The following is a 16,087-nucleotide window of genomic DNA, read 5'->3' on the forward strand; positions in this document are numbered from 1 at the left end:
ACAAGCATTGAAAACTAACTCCCCCATATACTGCCATTATTCCCCATATATTTTTCTAAAAGAAAATTTTTCCTGTGATTTAAAAATTTCTTCTCTGTGGAAATACATTAGCAAATAAGGAATATTGAAATAAGACCACATTTTAAAGTAAACAGACAACAATATTGTGATGAAAATATCAGAAAAAAATAATATTTTTACATGTAGTTCTCTTATCTTAGTCTTTGCTCTGACAGTCTCCTAGAAGATAGGAACCTCAGTGCCTAGCAAATATATGATAAATGTCTAACTAAATATAGCACCCTCAAATAATTAGTATAACATTATTTCATCCCATCTAAAACTGAATTGTACCTTTTTGTAAAGGTGTAATATAAGCTGGTTTTTTATTATAGAGATTTTCTACATTGTTTTACCTTGGATAAAGTTCTTAATTTATTTTCTGTGGTTAGAGGGTGATGAAGAAGATGAAGCAAATAAAATTGAGGCCTTACATAAAAGAAGGAATCTACTTGCTGCTTTCAGCAAACTTATCATTTATGATATTGTTGACATGCATGCAGCTGCAGACATCTTTAAACACTACATGAAGGTATATTTTTGTATTCTTTTTTCTCTTTGCATCTAATTGGCAGAGAAGTTTGTAATTAAAAATGCAAGAAAGGATGGTAACAGAAGCCAAAATTCACAGCTTTTATGTATATATAATTGATGATTTCTTATATGTTTAAAGTTTGTCTCTTATATAAGTATAAACTTTTTATCTATACCATTATATCAATTCTGTAAAGTAAGAGTTCTTCACATTTATATGAAAGAATGTGTTTTTATTTTCATGAGGCCATATATTCTCTTTTTTTCTTTTTGTAAATAAAAAGTTTATTTAGAAAGCCACAGAAGTAGAAGTGAGCTGTAGAAAAAAATGGGCTCAGGAAACAAAAGTTACAGAGGCAAGAAAAGGGCACTTGGAGATTAGGAGAAAAAGAGAAGCAAGGAAAACACACCTGGAGGATGAGGGTGGGAAACGGTGCAGGCATGCTCCATATAGAGCCGCCAAGGCCATGTATTCTCTTTTTATTATTTTTATTACTAGAGGCCCGGTGCACAAAATTTGTGCACTCAAGTTGGGGGGCCTCTCAGCCAGGCCTGCACCCTCTCACAGTCTGGGAGCCCTCGGGGGATGTCCAACTGCTGCAGAGGCGGGAGAGGCTCCCGCTGTTGTGCTTGCCAGCCATGAGCCCGGCTTCTGGTTGAGCGGCACTCCCGCTGTGGGAGCACACTGACCCCCAGGGGACAGCTCCTACGTTGAGCATCTGCTGCCTGGTGGTTAGTGCACGTCATAGCGACCGGTCATTCCGCCATTCAGTCTATTTGCATATTAGCCTTTTATTATATAGGACTAGAGGCCCAGTGCACGAACTCGTGCATGGGTGGGGTCCCTCGGCTTGGCTGGCAATTGGGGCTGATTGGAGCCAGCCAGCCAGGGGGAGGGACCACGGGAGGTTGGCTGTGGGAGCATACTGACCACCAGAGGGTGGCTCCTGCATTGAGCATCTGCCCCCTGTTGTTCAGAGTGCGTCATAGCGACCAGTCATTTCGTCTTTCGGTTGCTTAGGCTTTTATATATTTATATTTTATTTATTTTTAGGGGGGAGAGAGAGAGAGAGAGTGAGAGAGCAACATCAATCTGTTGTTCCACTTGTCATGCATTCATTGGTTGATCCTTGTATGTGATCTGACTGGGGATCAAACCCCAAAGCCTGGTATATTGGGACGATGCTCTAACCAACTTTGCTGCCCAGCCAGGAGGATGGCTTTATATTCTCTTGTCCAAAATGGCAAAAAGCTAATGTCTCTTCCTTATGACATCTCTTCAGATATTTTTATAAGTATGACAACTGTGTACCCTGTTGCTTGCCAATGCTAAAGTTACGAAGATTTTTTTTAATCTCTGCTTTAATTCCAGTCTAAAGCTGGATAGAGTCAAGTAATTAAATAATTGCATTATACAGAAGTATATGTAGGGCGTCCTTAAAACAGATAACCAACTCTTAAGAAATGTGAGCATTACCTGGCCGGTATTGCTCAGTGGTTGGGTGTCAACCTATGACCAGGAGGTCATGGTTTGATTGCTGGTCAGTGCACATGTCTGAGTTGTGGGCTGGATCCCCAGTAGGGGGTGTGTAGGAGACAGCTGATAATGATTCTCTCTCATCATAGATGTTTTTATCACTCGCTTCCTCTCCCTTCCTCTCTGAAATTATAAAAAATATATTTTAAAAAAAGAGTAAAATATGAGGGTTAATGAAAACTGCTTAAAAGTGACTTCTGAACTAGTCTGAGACAGTTAAGCATAAATTAGTCAAGCAAAGAGGTAGTGGGAGGACTTGTAGACTGATTGAACTTCATGAACATCACAGAGTAATATGAATTGTTTAGGGAAAATGCAAGTAATTTTATACATAGATTGCTTATGAAAACGGGCAGAGATAAGATTTTTTAAAAGTGACAGAGGCCTCGCTGGGTAGCTCAGTTGGTTAAGAATGTCATCCTACACCAAGGTTGAAGGTTCAGTTCCCCATCAGGGCACATACAAGAATCAACCAATGAATGCATAAGGAAGTGGAACAACAAATCGATGTTCCTCCCTCCCTCCCTCAACTCCCCTTTCTCTTTTTCTCCTTCCCCTTTCCTCTCTGTAAAAAAATCAATAAATTAAACTTTGAAAAAAGAAAGTGACATGTTAGACCTAATAATGCTGTATGAGAAGTTTGGGTTTTTCCCATAGGGAAGTAAAGAGATATTGAAGTGTTTTAATCAATTTTTCATATGACAGTTTTGGTTGGTACTTACCTTCCTGGCTGCTCTTCTTTCCAAAAGCTCCATTTTGCTCTTGACCCTCTAAAAAAGCAGTGCTCAGAAATCTTTATAACATAGCCTGACAGGCACAGATAAGAGACAACACCTTTTTGTGGTTGTGGGTGGCCTTATTCTCATGTCAGAAACACTGTTTTACTTTTCCAATAATCAGAATATTGTATACCATTGATCCACTTGTGTCTTTATCCATGTTTAGGTATAATCCAATTATAGTTATGACGTAGTAACTAATTGATCATATTTTGTCAACAACTGAAATGTGACAAACACTGTTTTGGGGGGTTCTTTTTGTGCCAGAAATCAGGATCTAATCAGGTAGCCAGAGATTTAAATAAGACATGATTTGATCAGAGAAACCAAGGTGGCGGCATAGGTAAGCACCTAAACTGCTGCCTCGCACAACAATTTCAAAACTACAACTAAAAGACAGAACGGACACCATCCAGAACCACAGGAAAGCTGGCTGAGTGAAAATTCTACAACTAGAAGGAAAGAGAAAAGCTCACAGAGAATTGGAGGTACGGCAAAGGGTCATTGTGCGCGCAGAGAGGAAGGGCGGCTGAGAGCCTGGCTGACTTTCTCTGGCGGAAGGGGGAAGGAAGCCCCCGACCACACTGAACCCCAGTTCTGACGGCACTGAACCCCAGTTCCGGGCGAGCCTCTGGGGACCCACGCTCTTACAGGGGGAGTCTGGACTCTCGGGCGGAGACTCAGGAGCCGGGGAAGGCAGAGGTCTGGAGGCGCGCGCGTGCCAGTGCGCACAAAGGCAGCGGAGGTTGCCACAGGCTTTCCCTAGTGGAAGGGAGTCAGAGGCTCCTGACTGCACTGAGCCCCAGTTCTGACTGCACTGAACCCCAGTTTCAGGTGAGCCCCTGGGGACCCACGCTCTTGTGGGGGGAGTCTGGACTCTCGGGCGGAGACTCAGGAGCCAGGGAAGGCAGAGGTCTACGAGTGGGCGCAAGGGCAAGGCTAACAGGAAGCCAAGACTGTCTGCTCCGCCCTGAGATCCCACCCCATCCAAGCTGAGCACAGAGGCTATTGCAATTTGGCAAGTCTAATCCTATAAGGCTGTCTCCAGCACCGAACTTCTCCTAGCATAGACACAGCTGATCCTTACAGCCAACTGGCCTGGAGGTCAGTTCCTTCCAGTGATACCAACAACAATCAAGACTTCATTACAACAAGGCTGTACACACAGTCCACAAAGGGGTGCACCAAGAGTGTCCACCTCAGGTTAACTGGGGAGGCCGACCCACTGGGCCATAGGAAACCTAGCACACAAATTTACCCTACCAACTCAGGGAAGCTGTGAAAATGCAACGTCAAAGAAACATCACAAACGAAAGAAATGGAGGAAAACAAACGACTGGATATAGATTTCAAAACCACGGTTATAAGGCTTTTCAAGAATATCCTAGAAAAGGCCGATAAATAAAACGAGACCCTCAAAGATATGAAAAAGGACCAACTAGAAATTAAACATACACTGACTGAAATAAAAAATATTATACAGAGACCCAACAACAGACTAGAGGAACGCAAGAATCAAGTCAAAGGATTGAAATACAAAGAAGCAAAAAACACTCAACCGAAAAAGCAAAAAGCAAAAAAAAAAATCCAAAAAGTTGAAGATAATGTAAGAAGACTCTGGGACAACTTGAAGCGTACCAACATCAGAATTATGGGGGTGCCAGAAGAAGAGAGAGAGCAAGATACTGAAAACCTATTTGAAGAAATAATGACTGAAAACTTCCCCCACCTGGTGAAAGAAATAAACTTACAAGTCCAGGAAGCGCACAGAACCCCAAACAAAAGGAATCCAAAGAGGACCACACCAAGACACATCATAATTAAAATGCCAAGAGCAAAAGACAAAGAGAGAATCTTAAAAGCAGCAAGAAAAAAACAGTTAATTACCTACAAGGGAGCACCCATACGACTGTCAGCTGATTTCTCAACAGAAACTATGCAGGCCAGATGGGAGTGGCAAGAAACTTTCAATGTGATGTATAGCAAGAACCTACAACCAAGATTACTCTACCCAGCAAAGCTATCATTCAGAATTGAAGGGCAGATAAAGAGCTTTACAGATTAAGAAAAAGCTAAACGAGTTCATCACCACCAAACCAGTATTATATGAAATTCTGAAAGGTATTCTTAAAGAAGAGGAAGAAGAAAAAAGTAAAGATAAAAATTATGAACAACAAATACATATCTATCAACAAGTGAACCTAAAAATCAAGTGAATTAAAAACCTGAGGAACAGAATAATCTGGTGAATATAATAGAATCAGGGGCATAGAAAGGGAGTGGACTGATAATTCTCAGGGGGAAAGGGGTATGGGGGGTTCATGAAGAGACTGGACAAAAATCATACACCTATGGATGAGGACAGTGGCGGGGAGGTAAGGGCAGAAGGTGGGGTGGGAACTGGGTGGAGGGGAGCTATGGGGGGAAAAAGGAGAAACAATTGTAATAATCTGAATAAAGATTTATTTTAAATAAATAAATAAATAAATAAATAAATAAATAAATAAGACATGATTTCTGCACTAAAGAGCTTACATATAATAATAAAAGCTTAATATGCTAATTAGACCCGACATCCTTCCGTAAGAAGCTGGGGCTGTGATGGAAGCCCGGGTCCCGGGTTCCTGCAGTGGCCAGAAGGAAGCCCAGGTCCCGGGTGCCTGCCAGCGGCCAGAGGAAAGCTCAGGGCCCAGGTATCAGAGGGAAGCCGGTGCCAGCAGCCAGGGGAAGGAAGGCCTACTCTTGCACAAATTTCGTGCATCGGGCCTCTAGTAGATTAATAGAGAAACTAAAATGTAACCATAAAGTTGCCTATGTTTTTGTTTGGTTGGTTTGTTTTTTGCTTGGGGTTTTGTTTTTTGGTTGCCTATGTTTTTTTATGTGTGTGCCATTTATATTTGAGACACTGTTCTGAGGCTTTTACATTATTTTTGTTGATTACAATAACCCTATGAGGTAGAAAATCAAATTATTTACAAATAAGGAAGTTCAGGCGTGGGTTGAGTAGCTTTCCAAGATCACACAATTATTAAAGTAGCAAAAATTGGGATTTCATTGTAGGTTTGTTTAGCTGCAAGACTTAACTCCTTCCATAAAGCCTCAGCATAATTATCATAGTGACAGATGTACAAATTTTAAAGCAAGCATAGGATATAGAGACAGACTTATGTGAGAGGAATCAGAGAAGGCTTCCTAAACTAATGTCTAGACAGGGTTTGGATGAATGAATATGAGCTTACCATGGTTGTTCCTTGTCAGTCCTTAACAATATTGTATTGGCATCAAGAAGTGAGTCTTTTCCCAACCTTTTATAATCCTTACAAAATTTTGCACGCCTCTGATCATTATATGCTTTAATCTTTTTGTGAGTATTCTAATAGCTATTTGTTAATAACCCTTTTTCTATATCCCTGGTTATGTGGCGTTTTGCCCCACTCTTCTCTGTGGTCATTAAAAATCTGAATTTATTATCGATCTGTTTGTTGAACCACTTTAGTATTTCAATATATCTTTCTCTTTTTTCTCCTACATTGAGATAGTTTTTAATTGCACTTAGAGGATTATTATTTTGAATTATTTTTCCTTCTTTGCACCTGATATCGTGGAAGCCTACCCTCCTTTTTGAAGATTATGAAAATTTATTTGGTAGGCTAATATACTCACTTCTTCACATAGGTTTAGGGTTTAAGTTTTAGCTTGGAAATAAAATTCAGATTTAATGGTTTCAAATAAAACTTTTCCTAATATTTTACTACAAGGAAAATTTTTTTACATTCTGTATAAAAAAAACTGAATTATAAAGAAATTAAATTTTTCTCAGTCACTGTTGAAAATCAAATGTTTTTACTCAGTCAATTTTTTACTGTTTACAGTATAATAGTAAAATATAGACATGTTAGAGGGATATATAAGATAGTACACAGAGTATTAAATGAAAAATTAAGTTTGGCCCTAACCAGTTTGGCTCAGTGGATAGAGCATCGGCCTGCGGACTCAAGGGTCCCAGGTTCGATTCTGGTCAAGGGCATGTACCTTGGTTGCGGGCACATCCCCGGTAGGGAGTGTGCAGGAGGCAGCTGATCGATGTTTCTCTCTCATCGATGTTTCTAACTCTCTATCCCTCTCCCTTTCTCTCTGTAAAAAAATCAATAATATATATATATTTTTTTAAAGTTAAGTTTGTTACCTACTCTACCTTTCCCCCTTATTTAGGCCCACTTCCCAGAGGTAAGTAATTTTAACTGTTTTCATTTTAGTTCTTAAGGAAGTTTCTACCAAAGTCTATTTCTTGATTTGTCACCTTTTAAATAGTGTCTTTTGAGTCTGTGTTATAAAGAATAAGGAATTCTGTTTACCCTATATGACTTCCTCTTCTCTTGGAATTGTCAGCTTTTTAGTTTTATTAGTAGTAGGATTTCACAATCTTAAATATGTTTAAATTCTCACTGTGTTTATGATAAATTAAATACCTCTGTACTTACCTATTTTTTTCACCAACCCATTCTCTATCTTGTGAAATTTCAATAATTTTAAAGCTATGATTTCTTTCTTTTCTTCACAGTATTACAATGACTATGGTGATATTATTAAGGAAACACTGAGTAAAACCAGGCAGATTGATAAAATTCAGTGTGCCAAGACCCTCATTCTCAGTTTACAGCAGGTAAGAAATTTGAAAGGAAAGAGATAAGAAGTGGAATTAATATATTGGGCACTTCCTTGCGTTTAGTATGTGCTATGTATCTTACCTCATTTAAACTAAGTCATTAGTATATTACTATGGATATTTTCTGGTACAAAGATATGTATTGCATGTCTTTTCTTTTGGAAGATAATCCAAAAATTCATATTTCAAATAGATGAAATCATAAGGTGATCTGTTGGACCAGATAAAATGTCAAATTGGATATTTAAAAAGTAATAATTAAAAAGAAATATGTAACATATATTGTATAAATACGATTCCTAATAATTGCCTAGTAAATTAGTATAGAGATTGGGGAGAGAGGCATAGGTATGTGTGTATATATTTAGTCTATGATATAAAGGTCTCATTTCAAATCAGTGGGGAAAGGATTGGGCCTGTTCATTAAATGATGATGGGTCAATTGAATATATCTTTGGGGAAATAGTTATTTATAGCCCTACCTAATGCATACCCAAAATAACTTCTAGTTGGATTATTATATAAATGTTAAAAATTAAAAGTTTATAAGAAAATGAAAGAGGATATTTTTATATCCTTGAGTGGAGAAGTCCTTACTGAAGAAAGAAGCCACAAAGTAAAAAATTGATGATATGTATAAATTTAAATAGATTAATCATCAACTAGTACTATGAACAAAGTTAATAAACAAATGAGATTGGGCGCAAGTATTTTTAATCATACATTACAATCAGTAAGAAAGATAAATACACCCCCTAGGATAGTGAGCAAGGGATATGAAAAGCCACTTTTCAGAAGAGGAAATCTTAAAAACCAGTAAACATATGAAAAGAGGCATTACTTCATTAATCATTAATGTAATATAAAGTAAAACAAGGAGATATTTATCACAGCTGATCAGATTGGCATGAATTGAAATGATTAATAATACCTATAATTGAAAAAGATGAGGAAAAAAAGATCCCTTATGAAAGAAATTGCTTTTGTCTTCTTGTAATATAATTTTACAGTATATTACAAAATTCAAGATGTATATTCTTTTTAAACTTAATGTTTTGTTATTAGGTATCTACATAGTTACATGCAGGTGTGCACAAGATATATATGTAGCCCTAGCCGGCTTGGCTCAGTGGATAGAGCATCGGCCTGCGGACTGAAGGGTCCCAGGTTCAATTCTGGCCAAGGGCACATGCCTGGGTTGCAGGCTCGATCCCTAGTAGGGGGCGTGCAGGAGGCAACTAATCAATGATTCTCTCTCATCATTGATGTTTCTATCTCTCTCTCCTTCTCCCTTCCTCTCTGAAATCAATAAAGACATTTAAAAAAAAAAAGATATATATGTAAAAGACGTTTCATTGCAGCAGTTTCTGTAATATTGAAAAATTGGAAATAGTCTCAGTGTCCATCAACAGAGGAATGGTTAAATAAACTGATTATCTCAAGTAGCTAAAAGATTTTTAAGACAAAACATTAAATGAAAAATAGCAAGTTTTAGGACAAAATATGTAGTATGGTGCCATTTATGTAAAAGTAAAAACTTTGTATATGAAATATCAATATTTCTAAACTGGCCTAGAAGACTTTTGAACTTAAACATTGATTACCTTTGGAGAGAAGAATGATATTTAGTGGGAAAAAGGGAGGGAGTAAAATTTTTACTTTGATGTTCTTTGAATTTTATACAATGAAATATATTCTTTGTATTTATTTTATTTATTTACTTTTATCCTCACTCCAACCCACAGAGCCACACTGGCCAGGGCTGTATTATTTTAAATGTAAACTTTAAAGTTAAGAAGTGAGGGCATGCATCTAGGAGAGGGAATAGTTAATGATGCAGGAGGGAAGAGTCAATAAGCACAAGAGCAAAACTGCCAAATCGGTAGAAGGGAGTGAGGTCTTTAGTACTCTGAGGTTTTGTTTTTGTTGTTATTTTGACACATGTATGTAATGTATATAAAATTTATAAAAGCCCTCCACCCGCTTAAGAACTTTTTTGTATATTTTGTTATTGGGTGGAAAAAATCATAGCCCCATATATACAAATGGTCTTTTGCACAATGTTCTTGTCTAAGATATATAAGTGAAAAAACAAAGTTCTCAACCCTTTATTTTATACATTGCCATTCCTGTGAAAATGACAACAAAAAGAACATATAGATGTTTATGAATATGTAGTGTATACAAACATTTCATTTTCCCAACCCTGAATGCACTTTTTTGTTCAAAAGAAATAAATTCCTATTTCATTTAATCACATAACTAACATGAAAATGATCTTAAGAAACTAATAATAATAGTAGATGACTTAGAAAAGGAGAACAGTATGACTATACTTAAATATTTTACCATATGCCTCTGAAATATTTTTAAATTATATTACCTATTCTAACAATAAATACAGTAAATAAATATTTTTAACTGTAGTTTCTTCTTTTCTTTCTACCAGTTGTTTAATGAACTTGTTCAAGAGCAAGGTCCCAATCTAGATAGGACATCTGCCCATGTCAGTGGCATTAAAGAATTGGCACGTCGCTTTGCCCTTACATTTGGACTGGACCAAATCAAGACACGAGAAGCAGTTGCCACACTTCACAAGTGAGTAAGCTAAATAATCTGTAACATTCTATTATACGATTCTGGTTTACTGGAATTTAAGATAACTGTTATTTGACCCATTTTTAAAGTGACAAATGAACAAGTATTTTAAGTTATAAAAACTTTAGAGATTGTCTGGTGTCATCATTCTCAACTCTGAGGCCATTTTTAATTTGGAAAAAAACTAAAACTGCCCGTTTTTTATCTTATGAAGTATAAAAAGTAAACTTTAACAAAATATTCTTATCTGGTCTACCAGTGAGAAAATGTTGTGGGAACATGGGTTTAAAAACTGTGCAGTACTGATTTGGTCAGCCTCAATTCATAACTAAAAACTGAATGACAAAACTTTACTTTGCAAAAACTCAGAGCTGCCTGGTACCACAACCGACCCGTAATAAATTTTCTGACTATCTATCTTTCCATGGTATTCTGTTACCCCTAAAAATACAAATAGGAATTAACATTGTGGCTTTTTAATTTTTTTTAAATATATTTTTATTGATTTCAGAGAGGAAGAGAGAGGGAGATAAAGATAGAAACATCAATTATGAGAGAGAATCATTGATCGGCTGCCTCCTGCATGCCCCCTACTGGGGATCGAGCCTACAACTGGGCATGTGCCCTTGACCTGAATCGAACCTGGGACCCTTCAGTCTGCAGGCCAAAGCTGTATCCACTGGGCCAAACTGGCTAGGGTGCTTTTAATTTTTTAATTACTTTTCACAACTTACAGTTTTTTACTGTAAAAAATAAAAATAAATTAATATTATCCAAATATCTCACATGGGTAACATTTTACCATTGAATTTATGAGATTTTACTATCTTTAGTGATGATTTTGCTGCCTTCCCAACTATTTTTAAAACTCTAGCCCACTGAGAGAATTACATTAGCTATCTGGAAAAACTAGATGATATTTTCTTTTACTTTAGGGATGGCATAGAATTTGCTTTTAAATACCAAAATCAGAAAGGACAAGAATATCCACCTCCTAATCTGGCTTTCCTGGAAGTACTAAGTGAATTTTCTTCTAAACTTCTTCGACAGGACAAAAAGACTGTGTAAGTTCCACATTGCGGGGGAAGTGGCTTTTATCATGATACCATTTAATTTAAAATGTTTATTGTATGAATAAACTTTATTATCTAGATACAATTACTATTGATAACTTAGGCTCTGATTGTTTTAAGGAATTATAGTATTCTTTCAAGCTTTTGTATAGTTGTTGTTTCACACCTTTCAGTACCTAGAATTTACAGATTATATTAAGCAAGTGGGAATGATTTCTTACTCTGCAATTCAAAAATATATGAATATTGGCTTAGCCATTGTATATTATATTAATTATATTTGTTTTATTTTTTATTTAACTTGCTTTAAGAAGATTGTTTTTTTGCATTTTCTATTTTTTATAAGAAACAATTATAAAAATTTAAAAGAAACGATACGCTATTTTCAAAAAATGTTGGTGGGATAAATTTTATTTAAAACTAGGAAATTTAAGAGAGTGATTCTGTAATGGATCCCAAATTTTATAAATTGATAGGAAGATGAGTCAGTAATAATATGCTAAATAAACGAATTTGGATTGACAGTTAAAGCTTATCTAAATACAAGTGGTAGTTCTAAGTAAGGTGTTGGTCAGAAAACATTTATTAAGCCCCTAATATAGTCAGGTACTGTTCTATAGCTATTACTCTAATATGGCCAGGCAGTGAACAATACAAAGTTTCTGCCTTCAGAAAGCTTATGTTCCAATGAGGGGAGACATAACATAAACATACAATGAGAGTTTCAGGCCCTGAAATAGAATAATATGATAGAGAATGAATGGTGTTGGGTATTGGTGGGGTGGGGTGGTTTGAAAACTTTTTTAATACAGGCATTTATGGGTATAAATTTCCCTAGGAGCACTACTTTAGCTGCATCTTGTAAGTTTTGGCATTTTGCATTTTTGTTTTCCTTTATCTCAAAGTATTTTCTCATTGCCCTTGTGATTTCTTCTTTAATCTGTTGGTTATTCAGGAGTATTTTATTTAATGTCCACATATTTGTGAGATTTTAATCCTTTAATTATCAAGGCTTGTTTATGAGCCAATATATAGTCTATTCTGGAGCATGTTTGATGTATACTTGAAGAGAATCTCTATTCTCCTGCTGTTGTTGAGTGGAGTTTTGTTCTATAAATAGATGTCTCTTAGGTTCAGTTGGCTTATTGATTTTATAGTGTTGCTCAAGTCTTCTATCTCCTCATTGATCTTTTGTCTAGTTGTTCTATCCGTTACTAAAAGTGGAGTATTGAAGTCTATAGCTGTTATAATTGAATTATTGTTTCTCCTTTCAGTTGTCAGTTTTTGCTTCATGTATTTTGGGGCTCTGTTGTTAGGTGTATATATGTTTATAATTATTATGTCTTCCTGAGGGATTGACTGTTATTTATTATAAAACTAGAGGCCTGGTGCATGACATTCGTGCACTGGGGGGAGGGGGACCAGCCCCACCTGTGCCCTTTAGCAGTCCGGGCCTTAGTGCTGCTACAGAGGCGGGAGAGGCTCCCGCAACCACCGCTGCGCTTGCCAGCCATCAACCTAGCTTGTGGCTGAGTGGCACTCCCCCTGTGGGAGCGCATTGACCACCAGAGGGCAATTCCTGCGTTTAGCATCTGCCCCCTGGTGGTCAGTGCGTATCATAGCAACCAGTCGTTCAAACAATTTGCATATTACCCTTTTATTATATAGGATAGGATTATATAAGATGTCCTTCTCTGTCTCTAGTAATTTTTGTCTTAAAGTCTCTTTTGTCTGATACTAGTGTAATTACTCCAGCTCTATTTTAGTTACTGTTTGCATGGTATAACTTTTTTCTTTTCATACTTTCACTTTCTGCCTTTTTGTCTTTGAATCTAAAGTGTGTTTCTTGCAGACACCATATAGTTGGATCATATTTGTTTGTTTCATTGCTTTATCCAATCCATTATACTTTGTTTTCTTTATGTCTTTGTTTTTTGCTCCTTTATTGCCTTCTTTTACATTGAATGGTTTCTAGTGTAATATTTAATTCCTTCAAAAATCTTTAATTATACTGTTTTATTTTTTTCCAGTAATATATTCACTTATCAAATTTTACTTCATATTTATTCAAAGGGGATATAAAAACTTTGCTCCTATATAGCTCTACTTCTCTTTTTGTGCTATTATTGTTCTACATACTGCATCTAAATATTACAAACCCAACAGTACATTGTTATAATTATTACTTGATATAATCATATGACATTTAAATAGACTGAGAGAAGAATGGGAGCCAAGTACTATATTTATAGCAGTATTAAACTTTTTATTTACCTTTTCTGGTTCTCTTCATTTTCTTCCTATGAATTTGAAATATCATCTAGCATCATTCCCTTACTTTAATATATCTTTGCTCCTGCCCCCTTCTTTTTGTGTTTCTTGTCAAATATATTACATTTCTGTGTTATTGGCACAATAATACAGTGATACATATTATTTTATGTAATTGCTTTTTAAATCAGTTAGAAGACTAAATAATTAAATATGCAATTATATTGTCTTTTATGAATACCTACTAATTATCTTTCAGTACTCTTTGGTTTTTTGTTCTTGTAAATTCAGCTTACTCTCTGGTAATTCTTGAAGAATTTCCTTTGGTATTTCTTATAAGGTAGGTTGGCCAGCAATAAATTCTCTCATCTTTTGTTAATCTGACAGTGCTTTTATTTCATCTTAAACTTTGAAATATAGTCTTGCTAGATATAAGATTCTTGTATAATAGTTTTTTACTTTCCTCACACTGACTATGTTATCCTGCTGTCTTCTGGCCTCCTTTGTGTCTGATGTCCCACATTTCTCTCAGGCTCCACTCATTTTCTGCATTCTTTTTTCTCTCTGTTTTTCAGATCATAATCTCTATAAATATATCTTCATGTTTACTAATTCTTTTGCTAGTGAAATCTTTTGAGCCTCAAGTGAATTTTAAATTTTTGTTAGTGTACTTTCAAACTATAGAACTTCCATTTTGTTTTTTAAATCATTTCTATGTTTTTATTCATATTCTCTGTTAAATAAGAGATAGTGTCATGCTTTCAATTAGACATGGTTTTCTTTAATTCTTTGAACATATTTATGATGATTGCTTTGCAATTTTTGTGGACCAAATTTCTATTGCTTGCTTTTCTTGTTTTTGCTATACATTTTCCCTATTTTTTGCTTGTCTCAGTTGTTTTCTTTTGTTGAAATCTGAACATTTCAAATAATATATTGCATATATGATACATTGTGCAATAAGGTAGCTATTCTTCTTTTCTAAGGTAGCTATTTTTTTTTAATCCTCACCCAAGGATATATGTATTTTTTTAATATATTTTTATTGATTTCAGAAAAGAATGGAGAGGGACAGAGAGATAGAAACATCAATGATGAGAGACAATCATTGATTGGTTGCCTCCTGCACGCCCCCCACTGGGGATCAAACCCGCAACCTGGGCATGTGCCCTTGACCAGAATCGAACTCAGGACCCTTTAGTCCACAGGCCAATTTTCTTTCCACTGAGCCAAACCAGCTAGGGCTCAAGGATATATTTCTATTGATTTTTAGAGAGAGTGTAAGGGAGAGGGAAAAACTGCAAGAAATGTCAGTGTGAGAGAAACACATTGATTGGTTGCCTCCTGCACGTAACCCAACCAGGGCCTGGGCTGGGAAGGAGCCTGCAAACCAAGGTACATGCCCTTGACCGGACTCGAACCTGGGACCCTTCAGTCCACAGGTTGAGCCAAACTGGCTAGGGCAGGTAGCTGTTCTAAATACTGATTTTCTGCGCACAACTCCCTGAGATTGATGTCATTGTTTATTCATTTAGACTTGAATAACAAACTCTGTGAAGTATGTTGCCTTTCTAGTGTACAGTCTCAGCTGTCCCTACTCAGATTTTTTTTCCCCCTTATTTTTTATCATTTGGCTTGGGAACCCAAGGATCACCCCTATGTGAGTATAAACCTCTTATTAATAAAAAGTTATATTTAAACCTCCTTAGCCAGTTAGATTTTTACCTTTGACTGTTGGATATGTGTGTGCAGCTTGAAGGCTGCTATCATAATTTAGCATTTTACTTTGCCCCATGGTCAGCCAGGCGATTTGCAGTTTGGAATTTTCCTCTTTAATTGCTCCTGAGAAGGGCAGGCTTGGGTTTACACAGTCTGCCAGACTAGTAAGAAAGCAAGCATGTGATTTAGTTTATTTATTTTTAACTTTATTTTTTTAGAGCAGTTTTAGGTTCAGCAAAATTGAGGGTACAGAGAATTCCCCCCACACATGCATAGTCACCCATTATCAAAAATCCATCACCTGAGTGGTACATTTGTTACAATTGATGAACGTACCTTGACACATAATCACCTATAGTTCATTGGTTTACTCAGTGTTGTACATTCTGTGGGTTTATACAAATGTATAATGACATATATCCATCATTACAGTATCACACATGGTGTTTTTACTTCCCTAAAAATCCTGTGCTCTGCCTATTCATCCTTCCTCCTTTACCCTCAATCCCTGGCAACCAGATTGCTTAGTTTCCATAGTTTCTCAGAATGTCACATATTTAGAATCATACAATATGTAGCCTTTTCACATAAGCTTCTTTCACTTAGTAATATGCATTTTAAGTTCCTTCCCATCTTTTCATGGCTTGATAGCTCATTTCGTTTCATCATTGAATATCATTCCACTGTCTGAATGTGCCAGTTTATTTTTCTATTTCCTTACTGAAGGACATCTTGGTTGCTTTCAAGTTTTGGCAGTGTGAATAAAGCTATTGCAAGTTTTTATGCGAATATCAGTTCTCAACTCCTTTGGGTAAAAACCAAGGAGTGCAAATGTTGGATCGCATGGTAA

The 16,087-nt window shown here is 36.4% G+C and overlaps 1 protein-coding gene across 3 annotated transcripts in view; it reads left to right on the forward strand.

Annotated features, from left to right (window-relative positions):
* Positions 1–16,087, forward strand: part of STAG1 (STAG1 cohesin complex component) — a gene marked incomplete at its 3' end in the record, with an annotated part of 343,778 nt that overhangs the window by 307,618 nt on the left and 20,073 nt on the right. For all 3 annotated transcript variants that reach the window (XM_080674892.1, XM_080674893.1, XM_080674891.1), the window contains exons 25-28: positions 453–592; positions 7,472–7,573; positions 10,026–10,174; positions 11,110–11,238. In XM_080674892.1, the coding sequence (XP_080531018.1) occupies positions 453–592; positions 7,472–7,573; positions 10,026–10,174; positions 11,110–11,238 (520 nt within the window). The remainder of the gene's footprint in view (positions 1–452; positions 593–7,471; positions 7,574–10,025; positions 10,175–11,109; positions 11,239–16,087) is intronic.

This window comes from Plecotus auritus (assembly GCF_963455305.1).
Source record: "Plecotus auritus genome assembly, chromosome: 6".
Lineage (NCBI taxonomy): Eukaryota > Metazoa > Chordata > Mammalia > Chiroptera > Vespertilionidae > Plecotus > Plecotus auritus.